Consider the following 17364-nt stretch of genomic DNA (forward strand, 5'->3'; position numbering starts at 1 on the left):
AGATCACGACCCATCGTTCTAGCGGTACGTTCATGACGCCCGTAATTGTTCTCATTCTCATGCTGCTCGCCGATAGCAAGATCACGCCGCCATATCCCCAAGCCCACCGGCCATTGGCTATGAGCCCGTATACTCCAAGACTACATGACATAAGGCATCGCCGTTGGTCAGAAGCAGAGAATTTGTCGTCGTGTCTGTGTCTAACAAGCACGCGGTCACCTGGCGTGGACGCCACGGGCACCGTGGTGGCGGCGTGAGTTGCCGTTGCAGCCAGTCGCGGAAGGCCGACTATGAAATAGACCAATCTTCATGGGAGAAGCATGGTTTGTAGGTGCATGTTTCCTCGGAGGCCTCTCGTCTCCGGCAGAAGTTGATCGGCGACAAGAACTCCCGGAGGGTCCGGAGGTTAACTTTAGTCTGGTGCGGTCATGAGCCACATCATCAGGCCCGTTGGTTGATATTGACGTACCTCCAGACTAGGACCAGAGTGCTCGTCGTGTGATTGCCGTGTGATCGCCTGTCTAGTGGTGGCAGCTCTCATTACCTTTGCGCAAAACTAACGACACCGTAAAGCGACGTCGGAGTGCTTGCCATGTTCAAGATCTAGACAATGGTATAAGGCAGTTTCAAATCGGACTCTGTTTTGCTTAGTGTGCGACTGTATACATACTGCCTTGGTTGCGGTGGGCGGCCACGAACACGGAAAGACTGCTCCGTCGAAGTCATGCATTCGGCGGCGAGTAGTCAAGATGCCGCGCCTTGATGGGCAGATCTAGATGTGCATCGCCTGAATCAGACGCACAATCTTGTCGCGGGAGAAGTCTCGTAAATGGTTACACCGACAGGATAGCCACTGGGAACCAAGAACCTTGTATGCATTCGAGAAGCTGCGAACACATGACGATATTAACGCAAGAGTACTGTACTGAGCGCAGAGTCGGTATGGACTGTAGATCCTAATGATACAACATGTGAGCACGATATTGTCGTATGAGATGAATCCTATAAGTCCGTGAATCTAATGTGGAGATTGCAAGGCATGCGTGATTAGAGCTTGCTAACAGACGACGTGAACGAGTTGAGACGCTGTATCGGTTGTAATTTCCTCTTCACATCTCGCAGAATGGATGTCTTAGGTTGCCAGTCGTCGAATGCATCACGGAGCTGCGCGAACTCCTGCGCAAAGAAGTGGGCAACCCGCTCGTCCGCAATCATGTCGCGGAGCGCCCACGGGATCTAACGTAGTGAGCGAGGGAGCGGTTAGTTGTTGACACCGCGTCTCTACGAGAAGGAACGTCACCTCATAATCGTTCTGCTCCACGACAGCATTGAATGGTCCAACAGAAAGGCCGGAATCTTCGCTCTCACCATCTGTCGTCAGGAAGAAGTATTTCACAGCCAGACTGGACCGCGGCTATGAATAGACCGCCAAGACATTGTCATAGTACCACTTACGAGAATGTGGCAGGCTCCTCGTAGACAGATGAATGGCCTACGCCACTGAGCGTTCCAGCCGTTGCTTCGGAAAGATGGTTGAGTAAACCACCATCAGACAATCCAGAGTTCATGACTCGAATGAGGAGAGCTAGCAGGTTGGACAGAAAATCGGAGGAGCTTCGAAGACCCGCCCGATGTCATTGAAAGTTGAGTCAAATTGATAAATGGGCGGCTTACTGATATGCATCACCGTCAATATACAGGGCGCGTAAGATACGCGGATGGGAAGCGGCGGTGAAAAGCCCAGAATAGATCGGAACAACTTGGTCGTTGAGCGATGCAATGTATACGGTTTTGGTCTGATATGTATTAGCTCCGTGATAGGATCACGAGTACTAGCGACTCACGCCATGATCCATCACGTTCCGTAGAGCCCTTGTATAATTCTTGGACAGTCGCGATTCTGTGTTCTTCGGGGCATCTGTGAGTGATATTCGAAGGCGACCAGGGGATCTCTCACCTGGAACTCGAATAATTCGCGGGCGGCAGCATTCTCAAAATACTACGCATAGGAAGTAAAAGCCAAAATTGGCAACACCGGTGATTTGATACATACCTGGATATACGGCTGGAGTAAACTGCTTGTTCCAAGATATCGTAAAGGTCCTAAATGAATGCCACAGAGCGCCAAGAAGCAGACTCGCTGGGCCTGAGTGATTGCAATCGCAGGACCTCCTGGAGCTATGGAGGCAGCAGTCTTTGCAATAGTGGTCACACTGCGGGATGTGAGGATGTGGCCGTCTCGCAGCAGCCTATCAACGAGATGTGTCGCAATAATGCATCCCTGGGAATGGCTCGCAACGAAAATTACGTCGGCAGCGTGAAGGTCCTCCATCCAATCGTCATCCGAAAGCAAGTGGTCATGAACCCTGAGTGACCAAAGCTTGTATCACCTGTCTGGTGACGCGAAACTCTAAACTTACTTCGACACTTTCCGCTCAATTGTGCCGTCGCCTTCAAGCGGGATCTTGGTGATCTTCTTGAACTTGAAGCCATGCTCCTGCTCGAACTGCTCCAACGCTTGACATGTCATCTCGACGAATTTCTTGCTCGAAGAAGGCAGCTACGGCAGAGAATATAAGAGATCTGGGTGCCGTGAAAACTACAAGAGCAACTCACTCCGCCGCCAAGGGTCCTCGTGACGGCCCCTGAGTGGCGCAGGTTAGTGTACAGCACGCTGCACGCTCACTCTTAACTCACCGGGCGACCAGCCTGCTACCCCAATGACGGCTACTCTACAGCCCCCGTTGAGTAAGTATGGATCCAAGTGACTCTCTACAACATTGAGAGCTTTCGGTAACTCCTTGCCAAAGAGCATGAAATCTGTCGTCTTCTCCTTCTCCTTGCCCTTCCCTTTGCTATCCCGGTCTTCTTGATTAAACAATACACCGCTGACCAGCGAGGAGAATTTAGAGAGCTTTGACTTCCCCGACGGCGGCTTCGGAGGAACATTGGAGCGGGGCGGAGACAAAAATGTATCCTCCCACGTCGGCAGAACCAGATTGCGGGGAGAAGGGCGAGGAGAGGTTGCAATGGATATCTTGGAAGTATTCGAGGGCGCCGGAGAGGGTGGCCGAGCATTGACATGTTTGAAGGCTTCACCGCTCCTCACATCTCGTCTGGTTGATGCAGATGAGGGGGGAAGAGCGGCACTCTTGTCGTCTTGTACAGTAGGAGAGAGAGGGTGTTTCGACGGAGACGAAGCCACCACTTGGCGCTGAGTAGCTTGGGGATCTGTGGTAATAGTCACAGCTGCGGAGGAACTGTCCTGCTGGTCGTCTACGTTCATCACTTCCATGCCATTCTCGTCCCTCTCCGTCCCGGTATCTGTCACAGTCTTTGTCAACAGCGCCCGAGTCATCAGGAAGCTCATCCAGCCCGAAGGATTCGATGTTATCGACGATTCTATGGGGTTTCGCGACTGGTCCACAGGCGAGACTAGCTTCTCCTCGGGTGCGGGACTAGAGCCGGTGGTAACAGTGACTGTTGGAGGCTCCGGAAGTGATTCTTCCCTGGCAAGCGCGCGCTCCTTGATCATCTCCGCATCCGTTTTTACAGACTCGACCGGGAGAGGGGCATCAATGGACGCCGGATCCTGCGGACTGGAAGGTGTGGATTGGCCAGCGTCCTTCGGAGATGGGCGCGCTGACATTGGATACCATGCCCACGGAGAGTACCATGTCGAGCCATGACTCTTCGCCGTCTCCGCCGAAAAGATGGACGACGGCTTGTGGTCAGATCCCGACGTACTTTGTGATATATGCTCGGGAACAATGGTCTCCGGGGGCTCGCTCCGCGCTTCCAACACAGGGTTAGTGTCCGCCGCCACCGAATGCGCAGGTGGTTGAGATGCTAAGGGCTCCTGCGAAGGCTCGGGTGGTTGCAAAGACGCTGTGGCAGCAATGTCATCAGGCTGCGCCTGCACACTCTCGCCCCTCTGTGTCTCAGCGTCCGCCTCATGCTCCTCGTGAACATGCTGCGAACCACGACTCCACCCAACATAATCCCACCACGATGCAGCCTTGGAATCTTGCGCTTGTTGAACGCTCGGTGTCTTCTCGTTCTCCGATGAGGACACGCTCTTGATAGCCTCAGAAGGAGCGGACACCTCGGCTGTATCTGGGACAGATATCGCCGACGCTTCCGGACCTTGAGGTGGTACTGACTGTGGTGATGAGGTATCGCCCTGAACTTGGGCTAGCGAAGATGTTTCTGGCGCTGTGTGGTGTTAAAAGGCCGTTCAACAATCACAATTTGATGCTCACCCAGATACTTGGCGGCCGCATCTGCTTGGCCACGTGGTCCTTGAACGGACGGTCCGCTCTGATTATCGATGGAACTAGGAACTGCTTGTTGTAAAGGCACTTTTGGCCTTCCTAACAGTGGCATTCGAAGAGAGAATCTACTGGTCGACGGATTCAATGTCGTTACGGACGGTTTCCTTCCCATGGTGACCGCCTCCTCGCTCTGGCTCTGTACCACAGCGGTTACTGGCGGGCTGCTGCAGGAGGACGGCACAACTGTCCGTGGCCGTGGTACCTCCTCATCTACGGATGAGACAGATGGTGACACGACGATGTGAGACTCCGTGGCGAACATCAGTGCCACCTGAGGCTGGGGAAGAAGCGAAGCTGTGATTGGAGACGCAGGTGATGAGTTGGACGACGGCTGGGACGGCCGTGGGATCGACCGCGTAGGGGTAGGGTCGGACAGCTGTGGTACCTCTATCGCGGAATCTCCGGAGTTAGAAGCTGAAAATACATCGGGTACGGGTGGAGGCTTTGAGGGTGGGTTGGCCATGATGTTTTGCTCCCTACCACGCGCCCGGGAGAACGAGCTGAACCAAGATGTACGAGACGACTTCTGCTTCACCTGAGGTTGTGAGGGTTCAGACTCAGTACTCGGAAATGGTACTGAATCCTCAGGCTGAGGCTGTAATGATTCTGGTGAAGACGCCAGTGGTCCATTGGCTTGCGGTTGGAGTGACTCCGGCGACAAATCCTGTGATGTAGGTAGCACTGTGAAAGTTACAGTTGACGTGTCCACTCGATACGTTACCACTATGAGACATGTGACGCACAAATTCGCTCGTGAAACCCTCTCTCATGGCTTGCAGTCTCAGCAGAGTGGTCTGCCCCAGAGCTGTCCGCTTGCGGCGCTGCATTTTGTGACTCTGCAAGTACTAGGCGTAATCATAGGTTAGTATATGCGTATATACGGAGGCCAAATCCCCACCTTCTTGTTCTGATTCCGGGAAATGTCTGAGTATAGCTATACCTTGGGAAGCATTTGTAGTCACACCTGTGATTGAACCCGTTCTCGACCGCTTCCTGTCCGTACCCTCCCAGCTATTCGTTCCGCCCATTGAGCTGGATTTAATCCGTTCACGCTTCTTGGAAACTGTGTTTCCTCCTGCGTTCGAACTATCGTCGGGAGCTAATGCGGGCAATTGGTCGATCGCCGACCGCAGTCTCGAACCAGGCTCTGGTTGTGCAAAAACAAGAGAGATGCTAGCAGGCTGTTGAGTTTTAGATGTCGATAGGGTCCGTCTCCACCTCGGTACCAAATATTCTGTCGAGCGGCGTTCAGAACTAGTTGAGCTCGACATGAAGGACGATGGACAGCATGATGGCACAGTCGCCGACTGGGGTGTGGTAGACTGACGTATTAGGGTGCGGGCGCTCTAGATTAGATTAGATTCCGCGGATATTGAATCGGCGGCCCAAGCCTCCAGCTCCAGTTTGATGTAGATTGTGCGTAGATTGTGCTATGAAGACATGATTCATATTGTTCTCGCGTTAAAATATGTAGCACCTCTCATATTCTGCCGAAGTGTCCTCAAGACTAAAAACGAAACACATTCATCATAGTATGACGTCGCGAAGCCGTACATACACCGCACGGTAAGCATGAATATATATAGAATCCAGACTGATGCCTTGATTTTAGTGTGGAGGCTTCTTGATGATTAAGTGGAAATTGTAGATGTCGCGGAGTTGCAAATAGCCTAAGCAGGCATAGAAGTAGTCGTACCTTCCACGTTCGACCCCTGGGTGCATTCTCATTTGAAAGACTAAAGTACAATTCCTCATCGCGCTGTCGACATTAGTTACATAGCGAACGTCTCCGTGTGTAGACCAACTCCGCCAATCTCCAGACCTCTCGTCAGCGCAACCTTCGCAGCCGCATTTCGAGTCTCCGTTGTCAGAGACTCCGGACCCGCGGCGCAAACTGCCACGCCGCCCCCAAGACCCGACCAGTTCAGCTTTGCCTTCAATGAGGAGTTCCCATCGTTGTCGTCTGCGCCGTTGTCTGAAGGTGGCGTTACAAGCTCCTGTAGCAAAGTGGCGACGGATGGCCGAAGAATGCAGACGTCGGAGTTGGGGATCAGCGGTACGGCTTCTGGATTGCACAGACAGGTCACGAATATGGAGATATGCAGGTCCAGCGACGTGTTTGCAACCGTATGGGCGAGGTCCATGAGTATGGGCGCATACCATTCGATGCAGCCTGATACGTGTCGGTTAGTGAGCAACACAGCTCCCCATATCAATGTCATAAACTGACCATAGGACCGGACACACCACACGAATTCAATGCGTGTCGTCTTCTCTCCACCCGGCCGACCAAGTTTGACACACCTCGTCACAATATCATCCAACAGACTGAGCGTGAAACTCGCGCCGGAACCGCCCGCCAGTAGCATGGCGCTCTCGTATCTGCCGAGGTCGACGCTGCACCCCCCGTAAGGGCCGTCCAGCATGACATGCACAGGCACGCCGTCCGGCGCCCCCTTCTCGTTGCCCTTCAAGCTGGCCCGCTCGCGCAGCGCGTAATCGTTCAGCGCGCGCGTCCAATCGCCCTTGACGCGCGCGGCAAGGATAAGCGAACCGCTCGAAACCGATGACGTGGATGAGGGTGCATTGACAATCGTCAATGGGTGAGACTCAAAAATTCGCCCAGAGAAGAAGACACGAAGGCGGACGTGTTGACCGGTTTGCCACCCCTCGTGACAGTCATGAACGTGTATCTGACTCAGAAATATGAGATGAGCTCATCCCATTGTGCAACAGATACGCACGAGGGTCATGTTGCTGTCAACAGGAACAAGGGTTGCGTCTTTGACACGGTACCGGAACATGCGCAGCAGGATATCCAAGCCATAGAACGCGAGAGGCGGGAATATCCAGGGCGGTGCGTACGGCGTGTGGTAGCAAATAGTGACGAAAAATGCGACGTAACCAAGTATACTAGTTAATAGGGTAAGTAAGGCAAGCACTGTTCATGCTGTGATGAACTCACTGAGTGACGAAGAACGCTTGGTAGAGATAGCGCCTGACCGGCCTCAGGGACGTCAGGAAGAGACCACAGAGAACACCAAGTGCTGCGACGCCAGAGGTTTCCTTCTGCTGACCAATAATAGGAATATTGTATACTAGGTGGTTGCGAATCCAAAGCGACCCGTGGATCAAGGCCCCTATAAGCATGCCGCGGCCAGCCCAACGGTGTATATAATTCAGCCTTTCATAGCCGTTCCCGGGACCTAAAAGAAGCGACATTATAGAGTTCTTGGTCGCGAACAGAAAAACGACCGGGAACTGGGCCAGGGCCATGAATCCTGTACACGTAAATCAATTGACTGTGGGTCTCCTACGAGCAGCGCTGACAACTTACCACCCCTGTTTGGGTAAGTAATCAGGGAGACATCTCTAATGATGCATATAAGCAGGAGTACGAGATACCCGGCAATGAGCAGCACTGTAAAGAACATCAGCGTCATTCACTTGACACCAAAAACGGAAAGTCACGGACTCTGTCCCAATGTCAGTTCAATAGCCGGGAGGCTCCACCAAGACAGAGACGCGAGCATCTCCACGATGGCAGAAATTCTCCTCCGGCCTTGTACGGGACTCGTCTCTGGCGAGGCGACGGGTTTGTACCGCGCCCCGCCGATACGTTCAGAGACGCCGAAAAAGCCGCGAAATAATCGACCGCTCCTTAACGCCAAAATAACAGAGGGCAGCGAGACAAGAATAGCGACGCCGGCGGCGGTCGCCCACACCGTGGAGAAGGTGCGCTGCCATTTCGGATCCACGACATAGGAGCTGTTTATGGCGTGAGTACGAGAAGCGATGGGATCGCCGGGAACGACGGCTCGACTCACTTATATTGCTGCGCAGCGGTAGGTAACGATGGGGGTGTACCAAACGACATGGCTTGGAAATCGTGGATTTTATGAACCTGAACGATATTCCAGAGCAATGGCTCGTCGTCGAGAGGACGGAAGGGGCAACGTCCTGGGGCACAGTTCTGATATTGTGGCAGGTAGCTATTTGTCCCGGGACAAATGATGGTGAAAGAACTTTTCCACCCCGATCAGCGATCTTATCTCCCCTATCTAATCCATGTATTGTCGGACCCTATACAGTTCTATGTGATACTCAAGCTACACCCTGCGGCGTCGTTCGGGAGGTGTAGTGCACACGTACAGCAAACGTGAATGTGCTACGAGAACTGCGGTATAGCGCAGGCAAGCTGCATTCACCGAATCTCATACGCAGGCCCAACATGGAAGGAATGTTACCGACCGCATACCATGCGATTGCAATTGTCAGAGACTGACAGGACCCGGACTGCGCCACACAGCGTGCCGCCACATCATGACCACCTCAATTCTCAAATCCGCGGACTTAGAGTTGCTAGTAGGCACCAGCACCCACCGCCTCCTGCTACCAGAACGGTCCAAACCACCCGAGTCCACACGAAACAAGTATCCAGATACCCACGACCGCCTGACAAGTTCTCAATCCGTGCAAGGAACGTCTCATCAGTATGTCGTACATCAGTCCAACTACATGAAGCATTCCGTTATCCACTGCCAGCCCACCGCCGCCTAGACCAAATGCAGCGCCGAGTGGCTCGTGTACCGCCCAAAGAGCATTTCTCCAACGCCAAGCCCAACGATAAGCGCGAAGATGAAGCCAAGCTGAAACGTCCTGTGGGAGCGGATATCAGATAGGCCCATTGGCACTGAGTAGAATGGAGGAATCCGGAAGAAGGCAACGCACATGACCGCAAGCATGAAAGAGAAGTTCAGCAACGACTGCGCCATGTAGACCACGCCTCGGGGCAAATCGTGTGCAAACATGAAGGGCGGGAATGTGCGCAGAGTAGTACGATCAGGGAGCGACGCGATGGAGACCGCTGTTGATGGCGACTTTGAGTCGGATGAACTGTACGCGACCGGGAGGCCGGCTGCGTTCTTTTCTTGCATAGCGACGCGCGCACTGCAACGAAACGTGATTAGTGATATTTCGACAAAGAGGCAGCGACGACGCCGTCCGAATGCAACACAGACTCACCTCCTGCGCCAATGCAGCTCCATCACGGCTCGGCCAGCAGCAATCCACCTCTCAATCATTGCCAGTAAAAATAGGCCGATGCAAGCCCCCACCATTGCGCCCGAGCTCGACGGTACCCATCCCAAGAACCACAGCGTGTCTCCAGGCGTGAAGTGCAGATACGGTAACATCTCCCCCTGGGCGAGATTCATAGACGAGTCCATCGACATGTCCATCCCGTTACTGGATGCAGCGACGAGAGGCACAAGTGCAATGCAGACCGCGAGCAAAAACATGGGGGTTGTGAACTTCATGTTGCGGGAGGGCGGGAAATAAACTTGGCTGGTTCTGGGTTAAGATGAAGAGTCGCTCGCATTTAGATTATGTAAGCTGCGCAAATAAAAGCAAACAGGACGGTGGCGCGTAGGCATTCCAGGGATAATATCCTTAGCCGCTTTGAAGACAGGTGCATATTAATCGCAGGCTCACCATGGTTGTGTGCCTCGCATATATCCAAGTAAAGTGTGCAGTAAAACAGAGAAATCGACCGCTTACCTCCATCTGAGGGCGCAGACACATGCTAGACTGAACAGGCGCTAGACTATGCCCCGAGAGGACCAACGTGATGCGCCAATTAACAAGTAGTCCCCGAGTCAGATGCAGTTGAAGCGCAAACACCCATCACCGCAATCATGAGGCGTATCACAGAGATAGATCAAGATAGCTAGAACATGGGGGATGCCGTGAACCAGTCAAGAGATAGAACCGGATATTGGAGGCCAATTGCGGGCGCAGGATTATTTTGAAGAGCTAAGCGCATACAGTAGAACCGGGACGAAGTGGAGCTTAAGTGGCCTTGTGGTTCCTTTTCCAGTGCACCGGATGTTTACTGCCAGAAGTGGGGGACGCCGACAAAGGCCATAAGGTATATCATAAAACCAGCTGTGTTTGTATCGAGGAACCCTGAGACTTCCGACAGACCAGCCGTCCTGCGAGTGGGGATACTATAGCCCAGAGATCATCTGCCATCCTTCTAGTGACTAGAACAGGGGCAGCACATGAACGCTGCCATTCAGCGACAAGCATGATCGCCATCGTGAGGTGGTTAGGAACTGCGGAAGGCGTGTTAGCTATTAAACGAAGCCGAGGACGTCGAGCTGCGTGAGGATACCTCCCACTCGACGATCCTCGCCTTCCGGACCGCTACCTTGGAGCACGAAGATCTACATCCATTGAGCTTGTCAACAATAGCCAGACACATGCACCATAGCTGTTCGCGGACGCGCAGTCTTCGCAAAACGTCCGTAGCCACGACTTTTGAGGGATAGCGGCGCCGAGACCGATGTTAGTGGCAGACAGCAAGAAAGTTAAAAGCCGAGTCAAGGAGTTTGCAGGCGTTGATCGAAAAGTCGAGGGAGACGTTAGGAGGAGGAAGGACCTGGCAGGACGTGGTTATGCATGAGCCATTTGTGCGAGGCGCGCTGAGCCAATTCTGTGATTGGCCAGCTTTTTTCGGAGTCTGAAAATGAGGTCCGGGCCGGTATTCCGGATGTCTGACGACAGCATCTACAGCCACTTCCCTCAGCAGCCAATCTTGCGAGACTATGGCGACGTTTCTGCATAGTTTAGGTTTATATCATATAAAGCTGTACAGCCAAGTGCTACAGCTAGTATCCCGTCTGTCTGGCCTCTTCTGATCATCATGCATCCACCTAGATAAAGTTCTGCGTGTGACACGGCGGAAACATGGAAGAAGTGCTAAAGAACTGCTCAACTTCTGTCTTCGTGTGCTTTGCATGGTAGACTCTTCATCTTTTATAGGGTTCAATTCAGTCCGTGGGTCAACTGGGTGCTCACAGAACCTCCGGAGCTGGTGCGTTCCTGACGGTTTTTGTTTATTGGTGGCGTATCGTTGCTGATCGACACATAGGGCTCCCACATTGCGACGCCTTTACTGAAGCCAAAAGTCGCCGTCGATGTAACCATGCCGCCGGTCCCGAGACTACCATGACCAGGCCTGTCCCAGCGACTGCGCAAGTCCAGGCAAATACCCACAGTGACTCGTCTGAGAACAAAATACGTCATTGTGTCAGATGTCGTGTGGTTCAGACAATCACGATACAGTCGGCGCAGTGAGAACCGCTTGGTCAGTCCTCCTAGCGTAGGCGTTTCTCTGAAAGGTAGCTCTGTCGTCAAGAGGCAAGTCATTCAAGGCGGGGCCGAAGTGTCAACACGCATATGCGCGGATGACTCTCCTGCCTTCTCCCTGACAACTGCAATCGTGAGCGCTCGCATCGCGGGGAACTGACAGGTGAAAGTCGAGAAGCGTGATGTGTATATAGCACGACTGTGTGGCCTGCCAACTGCGCCATCCCCAATAGTCATATACGAGGTCATCACCATGCCTTCCTACGCAATTATTGGTGCTTCGCGTGGTATTGGATTGGAAATGGTTCGCCAGCTGGTACGTGCTGCTGTCTTATGATCAGGACCTAACGCTTGCTCACTTGCCATGTCAGGCTGCGCACCCTGAAAATACAGTCTTCGCTGTGGTACGCAACGCCGATACATCCACTCATCTCGTGGATTTCCTGGCAGGCGGCGAGCGGAAGAACGTGCATGTGCTGGAAGGCGACATCATAGACCCAGCCGCAACGAAGGCGAGTTGCTACGTCGAAAGTACAATCATGTCGCTGAGCACGTAGCGCGATAGGCTGCGGCTGCGAAAGTTGCAGGCATCAGCGGGGGTGCTCTTGATGTCCTTATCCATAACGCCGCGCACCTGAACATGGCTACAATGTACAGAGGCTTCCTCGATTAGTGAGCCGCTCTTTCACATCGCGATCGAACTCTGAACAACGTCGCTCAGCGAGGACGACGATGCCCTAGACAAGGACTTTATGGACTATGTGAGTCCACCACCCGTACTCCGGCTCCCTGATTGCCCGACTGACACACGTCGGGGTGACAGTTCAAAGCAAACGCGCTCGGAATTGTGCATTCCATGAACGCTTTTCTGCCTCTCCTGCGCAATGGCTCCGCGAAGAAGGTTGCAGTACTCAGCTCTCCTGTCGGGCAGCGGGAGCTCGTGTGGAACATGCACATGTCGGCTGCGGCGGTATACGGGACCTCGAAGGCCGCCGCGGACATGGTTCTAACTAAATACGCTGTAATGCTGGAGGGAGAGGGATTCATCATCACAGGCATAATTCCCGGCTTAGTCGATACCACTGACACTGCCACTGACATCAGTGAGTTTGTCCTGTCGCATTCACAGAGTGGGCGAAGAACTGACCCATTCGCAGCTCTTGCGAAGGCTACACTGGAAAAGGTGCTAGCTAAAATGGGAGGGGGGATTCAAGCGCAGCGCCGAAGCCATTGACTGTCGAAGTGGGGGCACGGCGAATTTTGGAAGCTGTAGGCTCCCTGCAGCCTGCTGATGCTGGAAAGTTCAAGCCGGCATAAATGCAAGCTCGCAAGCCAGCGAGGGAGAACCGCTGTATACGCTCTGAAGTGGAGCATGTGTTGTCTCATGTACTACAATATTGTAACCAGCCATTCACACTATGTGCCGCTGAATCTCTAAGTCAGCCATCCTGTCAAGCATAATTTCTCGAATGTTCCTCCGGATGTTATCGTGAATCTTTGGACCGTAAATGATTGCAGAAGACATCGACAGGTTTCGTTCAGCAGATCTAAGTTGTCTGTCGCAATGTGAATATATAAGCGCTCATGTGAGACATTCGTAATAGGCGCCGGTGTATGCGCACGGACAAAGGTTATGGGCTCTCTTAGCTTAATGCAGTCAACAACAGCCCCGAGCCGTACGGCATTGCCAGTGGTCTATCGTTCATCTCTGTTTCTTGCATAAGTCTCGGGATTTGCTATTGAACAAGGGCAGGTGGCGAAGTGGTCATCGCTGGTCAGTTACACAATTCTGTTGTTCTGTTATTGCCGAGTAAGGGAAAGCACAGTCACTCGTGGGCAGTGCCTCGATACTTGTAACCTTCTCAGCTCAAGGAAATTCTTGTCTGACGAAGGATATAGATGAAGACGGCCTCTCACGATATTGTCTGCTTCTAGCCACGAACCCCAAGGTCAAAAGGCGATGGCACGGCCCTTGCCAAGCCCACTCATTCCTCTCCCAGCGAACTCTTCGAGCACCGCGGGCGTCGCCTCCAATGAAGACCTCTTCTCGACCTTATTTTCTCCCCCCACGCCTCGGGCATCGCCCGTACCCACTCCTCCCAATCACCGCGCAGGGCGCCCATCGATCTCGAAGCCGCACGCAAGGACACACTCAACAGCCTCTACAGACTCGGACTTTGGGGCGTTTGTATCTGTACCCGCGACTGAGGATCCGCTACAAGACTCCGGATCTGCCTCGCATATGACCCCGTTTTCTCCGATTCAGAACATCGAGTTCTTCGATCGATTCACGGAGGACGCGAAGGCGGCCACGGAGAAGAGCAAGCGCGGTCTGCTCGACGAGCTTCTGAGGAACGAGGACGATCCACTGGCCTTCTTGCAGAACGTTTCGAGCACAAGCTCTACGCGCACGACGACCCCTGTCCCTTCGTCTTCGCGCACACCGCCCCCAGACGGGGACCCACGACCTGCTCAAGAACAGACCCTCGTCGATCTTTCTCCCGAATTTCCCCTTCCCGAGGTTCGCCAATCACGTCATGGGGCGCGCCAGCAGAGCAGGTCTGAACACAGCAGTGCTCCTCTACGCTCGCCGTCCCTCCCGCCCTCCTCGCCAACGCGCATATCTAACCCCGAAGTGCAACGTGCACAATCGTCCTTTTTCACACCCACATCGCTTCCCTCGCGCTGGGTCTCTTCTTTCCTTTCGTCAGCTGTAAGGCCCGTTCCACACGTGAGAGCGTCTACCGAGACTCTGCGCCATGATGAAGAGCATACAGTACATCAACCTGGCGCACACCACACAACCACGTTACCAACAGCATTGCCCTCGCAGGTGTTGGGCACGATCAGTAAGGCAGCATCCGGCGCGGCTGATGCGGCCATCACGCATGGGTCTCCGTTCGCCTCGCAACCGTTCGTGCCCGCAAGCGGCGCGCCGGGCTTCGGGGGCGACAGAGAGTGGAATAAGGGCTTCGAGTTTGACAAGGCGAACGTGGAGAAGATCAGTGTGCGGTTAGTCGGGCGACGGGAGATTACGACGCCCGTGCTAACGGTTGAGCTGGCGGATATGGTGAGCAACGGTCGCTGAATGTGAAGAACTCACTTCCCTGACTAGAGAGTTTCCAGCTACGCCCACACTTCCCTGCTTTGGCGCGTCTACCTCGATCGTGGTCCTTGTTGTACAGTCTAGACCAGCACGGCATCTCATTGAACACCCTCTACGCCCGCTGCCAGAGTCATACGCGCGGCACGTTGGTCATTATGCGCGATTCTGGCGACGCGGTCTTCGGTGCATGGATGGGCGAGGGGATCCACCAGTCAAAGGGATCATACTATGGAAGCGGGGAGTCGTGCGTGCACCTTATCTCCCTGCCCTATAAATATGCTCGCTAACTGTCATCCCCTCATAGGTTCTTGTGGCGGCTGACATCCGAGAAGCGCCTGCATATATACAAATGGACAGGCAAGAACGACTACGTAGCGCTGTGCGAAACAGAGTATTTGTCCTTTGGCGGAGGGTATGTTCTTCCCACGTCCGATTAGCAGAAATGTTTGGTCTAAATGAGGTCATCATTCGCAGAGAAGGTCGTTACGGCCTATACCTCGACGATACCCTCATCGACGGCTCCTCTGCATGGTGCCCCACGTTTGGTAATGAGCCGCTATGCTCGACCGGTCCACGCCAAGGCGAAAACGTTCGCTTCGAGTGCGTCGGCCTCGAAGTGTGGGGCGTTGGCTGAGCACCGTCTTCATCAATCTGCTTCGCACATCTGCATATATATTTTGCATACGCAACGACTGACATTGCACACTCACCCTGTATATATCAGCACGCAGCACTATTGTATATCAAGGACATGTCTAAGGACCTCCCTTTCACGCATCTTCTCAGGCTGGTCGCGACCGCGTGTTTCTCTCGGGCAATCGATACCGTATAACGACTCAATTGTGTAACTATTGATGCTATCAAGATTACGTCAACAAGAACGAACGCAAAAGCAACTGGTAAGTCTCTGTTAGGCCTTCATCAACTTCGTCCATTATGTTCCTGCGAATTGGATGCATACCCGCACTTTGCGAGTCATACACGCATTCCATTGAGATACAACATCTCCATCTAAAATTTATGTCCTCCAGCAAATTTGAGGGTGCCATTGTCTGCAGGAGTCAGAGATTGTATAGCCTCCAACAGCTGATGTACTCCGGCCTCCAATTTCATAGGCGTGGTGTCGAAGTTTGGGTTTGCCTTCTTTAATTTCTCCATCCGACGCCCCAATGTTGCGATAGTCTCCTCATCGGCTGCAGGCGCGTAGCAGACGTCAGTGAAGTCCCTTCCCATGAACGTGATTACTACTTACGTGCATCAATAGCAGTGGCACTCGTGTCGACCAAACCAGGAAGGAGACCTGTCACGATGAAGTTTTCGTCTTCAAGGAGTACCGCGTACTTCGTGACGATCAGGTCAGCGGCGGCCTTCGATGCACCATATGCCACGCCTGTCTCGATGCGTAGCTTCCATGTGAAGTCGAGGTGCCCCATACTGGTGCCGATAACGACTATCTTCTTTGCAGAGCCCTTGCGGAGCAGCGGAAGAAATGCGTTGACGGAATGTACCACTCCGAGGGCATTTGCCTTGAACTATGTTCCGCCTGAGCATTAGCATGATCGGCGCATCTCAAGACCATGGGTGTCTCACGTTCTCCAAGAAGTCTTTGTCTAGCTCGCCACCATCCGGACTGGATAAGACGTTGTTAGTCCAAGCTTTGGCGTCGATTACTAAGTGAGCGGTTGTACTAATCAAAGAATCCTCGGTGCACGGTGCTGTGAGGCTGACGTGAAGCATTGTGTATCAAGACATCCACAGCTCCATTGCCAATCCCAGAGACATTCTCTGCAGCTTTCTGGGCGTTTGATGAGTATTGCACCCCCTCCACAAACCAGATTGCTAACCTTCATTGCGGCATCGTCGACAACGTCGGCTTGGAGAACGTGTACATTCTGACGTCCGCCATTGGCAACAAATTCAGCAAGATACTTTGACGCGCTGATGTTTCGTACGACCGCGACCACGGTGTTCTGAGGCTCAGTGGCCTATATATATGAGGTGAGCTATGAACGCTCTAGCTCAGGAAGAGTATCCTGCCAGCTGGCGGACTATTTCCAGTCCTATACCACGCGAAGCACCTATAATCACGTATGTTGGCATTGTAACAGGGTCTTGTTGGGGGAGAGGTTGCAATGGGATTGTTCGATAACTACAGTACAACCTACATACTTGGTGCGTTTTTATTGACCTCTACTAGAGGGGCGCGCGTCCTTGCCGCGACGACGCGCAAGCCGATCAATGTTGTCTAGTGCATCTGTCATATGTCGCACAACATATCGGACAGGTGATGAATCTTGACATCTTCTTTGCAGGCCAATACTATTTCATCAGGTTTAGCCAATAACCTTAACAAGGTTGCTGCGGTCTGAATGAATATACTGGCAAATACCCCGCCCTAGGTTTGTAGGAGTATGTTGTCACGACATGGTCACAATGACAAAGCTGACCACGACTGATGATCATAGTGAAAGCCAACACGCATTAAGTACTTCCAGCATCATGTCTCTGAGCATACAGATATCACGGCTCGGGGGAAAGTCGCCTTAGCGGTCTAGTGCCTCGTGGACATCGTGCAACATACGTCAGATCAGGACTTGCACCGTGATACGGAGTATGTTGCTTCTTTAACGTAAAAGAGATACTGAGGATTTCTAGATGGATACTTCTACAGGTCGCCGCAGGCTTAGTATAAGATATACTGAGCAGCGTCCGCCGCGGGCGTGAGACGACTTTGTTCGCTCTATATTTTATGTTGAAGGTCGGCACATCTAA

General features: G+C 53.1%; 6 protein-coding genes across 6 annotated transcripts; 2 read left to right on the forward strand and 4 right to left on the reverse strand.

The window, feature by feature from the left end:
• Window positions 1–1047: 1047 nt before the first annotated feature.
• On the reverse strand, window positions 1048–3709 carry POSPLADRAFT_1157934 (hypothetical protein; the record flags this gene model as incomplete). Its single annotated transcript, XM_024487253.1, has 9 exons — window positions 1048–1236; window positions 1301–1403; window positions 1456–1614; window positions 1675–1796; window positions 1845–1907; window positions 1958–1999; window positions 2054–2366; window positions 2421–2560; window positions 2669–3709. Coding segments are annotated over 9 exons (2172 nt in total), but the record flags the coding sequence as incomplete, so codon positions are not given.
• Window positions 3710–6106: 2397 nt separating this feature from the next.
• Window positions 6107–8211, reverse strand: POSPLADRAFT_1062138 (hypothetical protein; the record flags this gene model as incomplete). The annotated part of the gene is made up of 7 exons (XM_024481481.1): window positions 6107–6507; window positions 6565–7027; window positions 7079–7247; window positions 7300–7615; window positions 7672–7755; window positions 7810–8102; window positions 8162–8211. 7 exons carry the CDS (start codon window positions 8209–8211, stop codon window positions 6107–6109), a joined length of 1776 nt encoding a protein of 591 aa, XP_024333782.1.
• Window positions 8212–8781: 570 nt separating this feature from the next.
• POSPLADRAFT_1174842 (hypothetical protein) lies at window positions 8782–9658 on the reverse strand. Its single transcript, XM_024488314.1, has 3 exons — window positions 9360–9658; window positions 9066–9284; window positions 8782–8993 (listed from the first exon to the last, which is right to left on the reverse strand). The coding sequence occupies exons 1-3, from the start codon at window positions 9650–9652 to the stop codon at window positions 8891–8893; spliced, it is 615 nt and encodes a 204-aa protein (XP_024333783.1). The 5' UTR covers window positions 9653–9658; the 3' UTR covers window positions 8782–8890.
• A 2069-nt stretch (window positions 9659–11727) lies between these two features.
• Window positions 11728–12956, forward strand: POSPLADRAFT_1174843 (hypothetical protein). Its single transcript, XM_024488315.1, has 6 exons — window positions 11728–11802; window positions 11858–12010; window positions 12052–12158; window positions 12208–12247; window positions 12310–12589; window positions 12644–12956. Exons 1-6 carry the CDS (start codon window positions 11740–11742, stop codon window positions 12718–12720), a joined length of 720 nt encoding a protein of 239 aa, XP_024333784.1. The 5' UTR covers window positions 11728–11739; the 3' UTR covers window positions 12721–12956.
• Window positions 12957–14627: 1671 nt separating this feature from the next.
• Window positions 14628–15226, forward strand: POSPLADRAFT_1158246 (hypothetical protein; the record flags this gene model as incomplete). Its single annotated transcript, XM_024487296.1, has 3 exons — window positions 14628–14836; window positions 14897–15004; window positions 15067–15226. Coding segments are annotated over 3 exons (477 nt in total), but the record flags the coding sequence as incomplete, so codon positions are not given.
• A 377-nt stretch (window positions 15227–15603) lies between these two features.
• POSPLADRAFT_1158340 (hypothetical protein) lies at window positions 15604–16692 on the reverse strand (the record flags this gene model as incomplete). Its single annotated transcript, XM_024487311.1, has 6 exons — window positions 15604–15785; window positions 15845–16124; window positions 16183–16222; window positions 16281–16387; window positions 16437–16520; window positions 16642–16692. The coding sequence occupies 6 exons, from the start codon at window positions 16690–16692 to the stop codon at window positions 15604–15606; spliced, it is 744 nt and encodes a 247-aa protein (XP_024333786.1).
• Between the last annotated feature and the right edge of the window lie 672 nt (window positions 16693–17364).

The sequence above is a fragment of the Postia placenta genome, assembly GCF_002117355.1.
Source record: "Postia placenta MAD-698-R-SB12 unplaced genomic scaffold POSPLAscaffold_20, whole genome shotgun sequence".
Classification (NCBI taxonomy): domain Eukaryota; kingdom Fungi; phylum Basidiomycota; class Agaricomycetes; order Polyporales; family Adustoporiaceae; genus Rhodonia; species Rhodonia placenta.